Source organism: Chaetodon trifascialis, chromosome 1, assembly GCF_039877785.1.
Source record: "Chaetodon trifascialis isolate fChaTrf1 chromosome 1, fChaTrf1.hap1, whole genome shotgun sequence".
Lineage (NCBI taxonomy): Eukaryota > Metazoa > Chordata > Actinopteri > Chaetodontiformes > Chaetodontidae > Chaetodon > Chaetodon trifascialis.
The window spans coordinates 15,304,104-15,314,330 of NC_092056.1; the positions used below are offsets into that span (position 1 = coordinate 15,304,104).

At 40.9% G+C, this 10,227-nt stretch overlaps 1 protein-coding gene across 1 annotated transcript; it reads left to right on the forward strand.

The window, feature by feature from the left end:
• The first annotated feature begins 1,773 nt into the window (after positions 1-1,773).
• hnf4b (hepatic nuclear factor 4, beta) lies at positions 1,774-10,009 on the forward strand. Its single transcript, XM_070965245.1, has 10 exons — positions 1,774-1,881; positions 3,385-3,554; positions 4,381-4,475; positions 6,197-6,303; positions 6,935-7,090; positions 7,220-7,307; positions 7,450-7,602; positions 9,240-9,494; positions 9,611-9,691; positions 9,966-10,009. Exons 1-10 carry the CDS (start codon positions 1,774-1,776, stop codon positions 10,007-10,009), a joined length of 1,257 nt encoding a protein of 418 aa, XP_070821346.1.
• Positions 10,010-10,227: the final 218 nt, after the last annotated feature.

Below are 10,227 nucleotides of genomic sequence, written 5' to 3' on the forward strand. Positions count from 1 at the left end.
GATTAATCGATTAACACAGATGTACAAAATTAAATCTAACATTTTTTTTATTGTAATTGATTAAGATCATATTCAGTCATAACAAGTTGCTGAGAGTTTAAAAGGAGAAATTTATTGTTATAGCACGTAGTTTGTAACATTTTTTTTTATTTTGAAGGTGACAGACAGACAATCAATATTCATAGGTCATTTTTAACCCTCTCCTGATGGAATATCACAGAGCATAGAAACCTACTCTGCAGTCCTCTTACGACTTTGAGGTTTTGATGATCTATCAATCACCTAAACAAAGCTTGAGTGTGCGAGCCACTGCCAGGGGAGGTCTGACCTGCGGCCTAGCGTGACATTCAAGGAAGGAGTGCTACTCACCCAGGAAATCCCATTACAGCAAAGTATGATGGATATCAGTACTGGGAAAGCTCATATGTGGTCTGACATATAATTTGTTATAATTTGTAAAAAGAAAAAAATGGCATGATCACATTCACCTTTATCCCTGTCTTTCTCTCTTTCAGAACTGTCCAAACACACACACACACTAACTCATATTCTTAAGATCTAGAACACAGTGTGCATCTGTCTTATATTTGAGATCACATAATAAAATAAAATTGATGGTACAACACTGGAGTATTACACAGAACATAAACATGTACACTTGCATCTAGAAATTAACCATAAAATAGTTTTTACCTCCTAGAGCGTGGCATGAGTTCGCCATGCAGTTTACTCTCTTTACTGCAAAGCAAACGAATACAAACTGTTTCTTCAAGTTTTCAGTGAATGAGTAATGAATGCACCGTGGCAAATTATCTGTTTTCTGAGTGACAAATGTAACTTGGCTTTTGTAACAATGCAGAGCAGAGTTTTGCTAAGCCATAATGACTTTTCTGAAGTTTCAACAGTGAATCCAAGAGGTATGGATTAGCTTCATTGGTAAACATGTGGTGGGACTCTCAAGTGCTGATCAATAACACCCAAGATATGATGACATGCTACTTATGGGCAAAGGTGAACAAAAGAGTGAAGTCTGTCTCTATCATGAAAGTAAAATACTCTTTATCAACGCTATGGAGACGGCGACACACTGTAAGCAAATGTCACCCCCTGCGATGTGGCATGGTGTTGTACAATATCACTTCCCTCAAAACTAAAAGCAAAGATTATTCAGGCACCGTCTGTACTCTTATCAAAAGTCTCCCACTCTGTTTATTTGTGCTGTATCATTCTTCTGTGCCATATTGATTGTCTAAGGTAAGAGAATACCATGTAAATTTTCAGCTAAAATTAAATAAAAGCCATCCCAGCAGGCAACCTTTGGACTTGTCTTTGACTTTATTGACCTTTTTGATGACATTTATCTTCGTGGTGGTCATGAATATACTGTATTGTAACATGTAAGTCATATGTCCTTCTGACAGCATTCTGTGTGTTTTCGCTCCACACGGTGAGTTTTGTTTATCTGTCTCTGAACTCTCACCTTGATATCTTTTACTGATAAGAAACAAGCAAACAGAAAGTGGCCAAATTTCACTGACTTTCGTCGTCACTGGAGTGGACCATCATAGAGCAGCTTTTCAACTCACTACGAAAGTATTAAACATGACATTATGAAGATGTTCAGCGCATAAAGAGTAGATCACAAAGACAAAGGCTGCCAAGAACTGAAAGGAAGGGAAGCTATTGGGTCCATACATGGGATACCTGTGATGAAGAAAGACTGAATTAATGATCTGGAAGTTCACCTCCAAACCATAGAGCCTCATCGGAGCCATGAAGCTTACAGGGACTATGCTTAAAGTGGAGTACACTCAGGGCAGCACTAAGGGCGAACCTTTAAACGACATGATGGTGAGACCACGGCAAACACGTACAACAGGTATGATAGCAGCTTCAGCTCCCTCTGATCTACAAGCAGAAGCCTCCTGAGTGTCAAAATGCTGAAATTGTAGCAATGATTATGAATGAATCACACTGGAAATACACCAGTATAGAGCTGCAACTAATACTTATTTTTATCAGTAATTAGCTTGCTGATGATATTCTCCATTAATTGATTTAAGAGAATATCCACCTGTGGCCCCTCATGAAGTCCAAGGTCTTTAAAATTGCTTGCTCAGTCCAATCAGTGGTCCAAAACAAAAGGACACTCCAATGATAGAAAAGCCGCTGATCATTACAACAAAGAAGCTGGAAGCAGGTAATGTTCAGCATTCATGCTGAAGAAAAGATGTAAACAGTAAATCAATCATCAAAATAGCTGCAGATTAATTTTTTTGTCCTTCAACTAATCGTTGCAGCATCCCACATTAGTTTACGTTCTGACCTAATTTCCTTCATAATCTTATCCTCTGTCATCATTATAATTAGGGCTCTGCTGAGTTGAATTAGGCCCTTTCCTTGCCACTTTAAATGGAGAAGCTTTACCAACAGGCCGCTCTTCAAACCCAGATAACTGTGAGGCAAATGTATTCTAATCTCTTAATTCAATCTAACTGATCTTTGACCACAGAAAGCATTTTCCTTGTTAAATTGTAATCCCTAGCTGCTTCATCTCCCTAAACTAAATATGCAATTTACATACATTATAGCCTGCGGTCCGTACAGTGTGAGCATCAGTGCAGAAGCACACTGCACCATGAATGTGCATTTGTCAGTGCTTTTAAGAGAGACAGTCCTGCAGCAATCAAACACCGGCAGGATGCAATTTAGAGCAACATGGAAGGAGACTGAATTTAAACAGAGCGCCCAATGTAAAATTAGCCAGAGGAGAGCAGTGGACTTTGGCTTGCCACTGACCTCTAACTGCTTTAATTAAATGGGGAGTTTCCTCTTCCTCTTGAGTTATAACTAGCAGTGCTCTTCCGAGGCCTGTGGCACTGGCAGTCAAATAGAGCAGTGATATCTCTACCTATAACCCTGCTTTTATTATCATCACCACTGCTCCTGCCAGACCCATGAAACAGCGCCAGGCGATTCCTCAGGGGCCACAGGTTCACAATCAACACCTTGCTGCAAAGCTCTGTCCATGTACAAGGTTATTTCTGTTCACAGAGGTGGAATAAGATTCATTATGTGCCTCCGTTGATGAAAAGGATCGTGAATGATGGTCTCTGTCAAGGTGCCTGTCTGCTCTGAACAAAGCTGATGCTCTCTCAGCCATGTGATCTGTTTCAGATGCTTGTGGGACTTATTAGTTTAGACTCCAAGATATTTACTTATTCATTAGCAACTGAATAAAAGGAGGCCATGTCTCAAAGGTCATAGAGAATCCCACTCCGTTATGATGCAAATGTCTATCACTTGTCTCCTAGCCAAACTTTTCCTCAGGCATTTTCACTGTATATTGTAATACTGTATTTTATCAGACACGTTATCTTGTACTCGCCAGTGTCAGCACTCACCTCGTCACTCTCACAGCCTGATGGAGGTAGGACTCAGTGTTCCATCTGTGCAGACAGAGCCACAGGTAAACATTACGGTGCATCCAGCTGTGATGGCTGCAAGGGCTTCTTCAGGAGGAGCATTCGCAACAACCACGCTTACAAGTGTAGGTGAGTAGATCCTCCTCAATGCAACAGATCACTATTCAAAGACATCGTGTTCATTTTATAATTAATATCCACGGGTGTATTACAATAAACTCTTTGCGACGGGCAATACACAACAGGAGCGGTAACAATGACTTTGAGAATTAGAAAAAAACTTCTTAAGGTTGAAGTGAACAGTAATTCTGTGGTGTGAAAGTTATCACCCACTGCACAGTATAGGGTGAGATGCATCTTCGAAGAAACTTCATGTCGCATTAACAGGGACTAGTCCAGGCATGGAGGCAATAACATGTATATAATGACAGAGGACTCTAAATCCATGGTGAGATATAGCTGGAGTGTCTTACTTTCCCATGTGAGTGGTTGATTGAGCAACGCTTTGCAGACGACAGATCCTGTCATGTCTTAGCTCGCCTCAAAAAGTGTGTGTAGTGAGTTATCAGGTCACAACATGTAATGCTCAAGAACAGAATATGACTTAGAATATTCAACATGAGTAATTGTGTCTTCCTCTGACAAATATTGAAGGGGAAAGCACTGATTTCACAAAGTGAAAGTCTGTTCACAGGTCATCAGGAGTACTACTCACCTCACACCTCAATATCTGACCAGATGCTTGGTAGTTGAGTTGCATTGTGGGTAATGTAGAGAGGACAGAAAAAGAATCCATGGAAAATCAAAACATAGGATACCCCCTGCTCTGCAGCATCACATTTGCTAATTTTTCACAAACTGTCCATTGTGAGTCCAACGGTGTTATAGAAATGCAAGATTAAATCTGTAAAACTCACAGCTGTGAATCTGTTTGTACACTACATGTCTCTTTCAGGTTCAACAGGCAATGTATCGTGGACAGAGACAAAAGGAACCAGTGTCGTTACTGCAGACTACAAAAGTGCTTCAAGGCTGGAATGAGAAAAGAAGGTCAGAGAAAATATTTTTGTTTTCTAACGCAGCTTTCTTTTTTATTTAATATGGTGCACTTTCAGTGCTTAAATTCTGCTGGTCCATGTATATATTCAAACCTTTCAATTTCACCATTCACCTTATGTATTTAAAGCAGGCCATGTCTTACTTTTATGGAAAAAACAAGAAGATGAGTGGTGGTTTGATAAAGGAAAACATATTTTTCTTTCTTTCTTGAGCAACAATGAGTGTGCCATGGATTCATTTCCATGTATGTGATTGTGTTCAATGCGTATACCTTTGGCCTTATCTTCCCACAGATAAGCAGGGAGAAAAAATGCAATCAGAGGAGCGATGAATAGTCTCTACACATGAATATTCACCATGGCTGAGCATAAGCAAATATTTGCTCTACAGTTTTCTGGAAAGATGCTGCTCACAACCCCCTGAAGTGAAGGCCAGGCCCACTAATTTTAATGTTTATGTAACTAATTTGCTCAGTTTGCATAAAATGCTGTAATATCACTTTCACATGAAACCAGAAATACATGTGGTAGAAACACAAGCCTTAAAGTAGAGCATTAAACAAAACTCATTCTGTAGAGTTCCTCTGAGTACACTTCCTGTAGTTGTTCCCTCCAAATCCAGACTCAACTGATGTCCACAGAAGATTCATTTTGGGATATTGTCATGCAGGACCATGTCAGTGGAGCACAGAGGGAGCCTCCCGCTCCTTCTCCTCCTCTAGTTTGATTAATATGTTCCTGATTGGTTGCTGAGAGGACAGCTCTGATGACTGATTACTCTGACACTCGGTCCTGTTGTCTGACTTTGCAGAGCCATATTGGAATCAGTCTGCAGCCATCCAGATTGCTCTGTTTCTAATGACTCTCACAGAGGGGTCATCAACATATGATGGCATCTCCTCCGCTAAACATAATCCACATCATCAAGCATCCACGCCCCTTTTTTTATTGTCAGTGGCAAATACAAGAAGCTGTCGTCAACATCGGACTATCAAATCGAGATATATCAAATCAAGCAGGGTCTACACAACAGGATTAAAACGTTACCTTCTACAACTTTGTTTCAGGGCGCTACGTACTTTACAGGGTGCATCAGAAAAGGCATTCTCTAAATTTGTCTTCTTCTGTCTTCTTCCTCACCGCCACTTTTTTCTTATCAGGGAGAAACTTTGTAATAGAAAGAACAAGATGAATGAAGAGACACAGTAGCAATGCTACTGATTCCTTCCGCCAGCATTAAAGAAAAATTTCTGCTTTGTGCTTTTTACTTTTTAGTCAAAGTACTTGTATGACCAACATACAGTAAAAACTCTAAATTAAAATGCAGATTTCTTTATATTTTAAACATTGCATTGAAATATACAAAATGTACCATTCTACCCATTTATACCACATCACATCGACTCCCAAATTATTTCATATTTAAGGCGATAACATTTAACTACATCACATAACTTTACATCCTGAAACATGTGCACTGAATCTCTGAAGATTCCTAAAAAACTTTCACTAATTTCTGCCACATTTGCAAAGTAGGCACCATTTGGCATGGCTAATGTTGGCCTGCACTGCAGCTTCAGTGTCACAGAGGACAGAGGGACCTTGTGGAGGCAAAGAGTAGGTCTTTTCTTTCAGGAGATGTTTGCAGCAGAGGTGATGTCTGGAGAAGCCAAGAAACTTTTCTGATGGTTCTTTCCTCTCTTTAATCTCCAGCTGTGCAGAATGAGAGAGACTGCATCAACAATCACAGAGCCAAGTGGCAGACAGTGGGCACTCTGTCCATCAGTGAGCTGCTGCGAGCAGAAGCTAGTGTGCAACAGGTAACACTCCGTTGCTTAAGATCCCATACTTATATTTCTCATATATGCCAAAGGATCCCTTTCCTATTTCTGGAGGTCATGTAGATGGAGGCCAGAGACGGTGAGGATATAGGTTACATTTTAGACAAGCAGTCATTAAATTCCGTGGATGTTCTAGCTGTAGGCTGGATTCAGTTACTCCTTAGAAATGACAAAATTGCCGAGGGACCCTATCTAATCATAGCCCATTTAATTGCACCACTAGGTCTGGGATTGTGTGCCAATGTTCAATTACCTTCAAATGCTTAATAACAACCAGATATGTGCTTTTGCATGTGAGGGGAAAAAAATTATATGATTGGCAAATGAGTTGCTATGGCATATGCAGCTGTTTTGTTTTTTTTTTCCTCCATCCAGCATTGTTTCCTGCTGATCTATAACAGGAAAAAAAACCTCTACCTGTCTTGTCTTGATTTAACCTTCACAGCTCTCTGAGTGCCAAACCACTCACACACCTAGCAGCATCATCACCTTCCTCATCCCCCATTTATCTCCCCCCTCACATACACGCTCACATACCTTGTGGTTCATTCCCACATTGCAGTATCCCCGAGCCCACTGTGAACTCACATTATACATTGAATTCTCTCAGTTCCCAGCTCCAGTCTCACCCAGGAATCATGACATTAACACCAAGAAGACAGCCTGCGTGGGAGTCATGTTTGAGTCCATGAAGCAGCAACTCCTCCTGCTGGTGGAATGGGCAAAACACATCCCAGATTTCTGTAGCCTATCGATAGATGACAGGGTACAACTGGGACTGACTTTATACTTTCATGCATTGTTTTTACATTTAGCAGTTTTTGCTGCTTTGGTTGATCAATATTTGCATGTTACAGCTGCATGCTACATGCTGCCTGCGTATGTGTGTGTGCAGATAACCCTGTTGCAGACCCACTCTGCACAACATCTTATCCTGGGGGCAGCAAGACGCTCTTTACCGTATTACAATCTCATCCTTCTAGGTAGGACAGATAAAACCTCCCTCTGGTTCTGTGCTGTTTTATTTCATTATTCAGTTATGTGCCATACATTTAATGTGTCTACAGCAATCTTCAGGCTGAGATATCTTGCACATGAATGGATTTGTTGGTTTTTTTTGAGCAGGTAACAACTTTGTGATCCCCCTGAGAGGTGCAGAGGTAGCGGTGTCCAGACTGGCTTTCAGAATCCAAGAGGAGCTGGTCAAACCTCTCAGAGAGCTGGACATCACAGACAAAGAGTTTGCGTGTCTCAGAACCATTGTCTTCTTTTCCCCAGGTCAGTCTGCGACTGGGTGACTGTGGATTGTAATTTCTGTTCTGCCACTTGATCTCATCCATTGTACCAGACAAAGAGTTAACTTTTCTGACGTCCCCTCTTGGATCTGTTTATTTTCTTGGCCTTTTGCGTCAGAAGTTTAGTCTGAGTGGTCTTGCTTCAGCATGTTTTGGGAGATTCTCTAATAATATCAGGATGTGGTGAAGTCCTTGGCAGACAACAGAGGTGGCTGCCTGCTGAGTTTAATGACCTACTTACCTGTGCCAGCAGCAGCAGAGGCAGGCTGGAGGACCGAAGGACCCGAGGACTGAATTGGCAAACTGATTCAGCACAGCAAAGATTATGACAGAACTTTTATTCAAATATCTTTTCAATCATCGCCTTTAAAAGTGTTTCTATATGCTCTTAGTGTAAAAACTACTAGTATTGTTTTCTTTTATGCCCATTATACCGTGCTCTGCTGTGACTACTTAACAGACAGAAGTCAGAAATCAGTCTTTAAATAAATAATCAGATCTGTCAGATGGCATATCTGACCTGATCAATACATAGTTCCAGTATAGCGCAACATACCACAGAATATATAATATATAATGCTTTTATGACCTATAGTGATACATACAGGGGAACCCCTCTGTTCTAAATACCAAGTAACAAGGCTTCTATGATATGAAAGTAGGTTTGATTATAATGATATCAGGGTGACCAAAGCAAAACCTTTGTCTGGAAATTTAGAGAATGGTCTTACTTTATTTCTAATTGTTATCCGCCACTGGACTCTTGGTGGTCTGGGGATGCAGTGATTGGTTAAAAGATGTGTTTGCCTGTTGCAAAGGAAACTAAGTAACAAATCTAACAAAAAACAATATCCTGCATTTGATTTGACCAGATCTCCGACTAGCGAAAAGAGCAAAACAAAGACTGTCCCTTCTGCTTTATCAATATTTATTCATCTCTTGTAATTAAAGAGCTAAAACCCATTTTTAAAGTAAAATTAAAATTACCCCACTCTGTTTACATAGTCCATTAGAAAGGAGCCTGAATCTTGCTGCCTTATTTCTTTCTCCTCATTAAAAATACTCGGCTTGATTTTTCAAAAGGACTTGCAGCCATCAGGAAACACCTTTGCCAATGGAAAGATGATGCTGCACATGAGGGCAGTGCTGAGATCTCTAACAGGATTTGTATTTCTCACCTCATTACCACATGATCTGTACCCTGTCATCTTCTGTGGAGAAAAGGATGCTTTACAGTGAGATGCTGGTAACCACAGAGGACTCTTTCAATTTAATTGGCTACCCTGAAACTCTAATTAAAGAAAAACGGTGTTCGCACATCTCTGAGCTTCTACACCTAGCAAAAACTTAAACCTACTTTTTGTTAAAATATAAAATTTGAAAATGGTGCATTAAACCCCATCTCTTAACTTCAGTCAGATGTCTGTCTCTTATTCAACAATCATATTCTCGTCTTACTGATCTTATCTCTATGGATAAAGTCCTGTCCCTTCCTTCAGTCATTGTTAATGTGAATTTTTCCCCGATAAAACCTTTACTTAAGTGCATTTATAGCCTTTTCTTTACAGTGTACTCTCTGCTCTTCAGTATACTATATGTCTTCTTACTTTTGTCTTGCAGAGTGTCCAGGCCTGAAGCTTCCTCAGGCAGTTCGAGATCTGCGTTTCCAGGCCCAGCTGCTTCTCGAAGAAGCAACCTGTGAGCAGCGGGGACGGTTTGGGGAGCTGCTGCTGCTCCTGCCTCCACTACAGAGTGTGGCCTGGCAGATGGTGGAGACTCTCCAGTTAGCACAGCTGCTGGGTGAAGCCAGAATGGACAGCCTGCTGCAGGAGATGCTGCTGGGAGAGGGAGCCAAAACAGAGGGTAAGAGACCCTGCTACTCGCAAGACACTGACTTAAATTCTACAGCATATTAACTGTACTGACCTTGTACAACAGTCACAATTGAGACGTTATTATGTTGCCTTCCTCAGTTTCTCCTCTTCCTTCAGGTGGTCTGATTCAAGACCAGCAGAATGAGCAAAGAGCCTCTAAAACAACCATCAACACTGTCATCTCTCATGTTTCAGCATGTGAGCAGACACAAATCAATCCATCATAATAGATCTGAACATGCAACTGGACAGATGAGCTCATGTTTAAGCAGCATTGACTTTATATTGATGATCATAATATTGATTATTAATAATGTAGATGACTATATTCCAACTGTGTTCTTTGATTAGTAACCAGTTTATTCACCTCAGTATTTAGTTTGTCTCACCTTTCATGAGACTGAAATTTATTGACAGACGCTGAACTCTCATGTGCTAAATGCCATTGTTGATGTCTGTCTGTCTCACACAGCTCTTTCAAGCAGCGTGCCTGCTGCCCCCACAGACTGGCACTGAGGTGTACAGACATGACGATGCTGCCAATATGCCCACAGCATACCGGAGGCACCTGTCCACACCAAGAAACACCGCAAGAAGCAAAAACAAGGAGCAGAGGACTGTGATGAGCTTCAGACAGAACACAAATATCCACACACACACACACACACACACACACACACACACACACACACATGCATACATACACATGAAGTTACAAACTTCTGACGCAAAAG

Coding starts and splice junctions, on each gene's coding strand:
- hnf4b (XM_070965245.1), top strand. CDS start 1,774: ATGAAGCTTACAGGGACTATGCTTAAAGTGGAGTACACTCAGGGCAGC. Junction 6,304..6,934: donor CAGAAGCTAGTGTGCAACAG/GTAACACTCCGT, acceptor GAATTCTCTCAG/TTCCCAGCTCCAGTCTCACC. Junction 7,603..9,239: donor CATTGTCTTCTTTTCCCCAG/GTCAGTCTGCGA, acceptor TTTGTCTTGCAG/AGTGTCCAGGCCTGAAGCTT.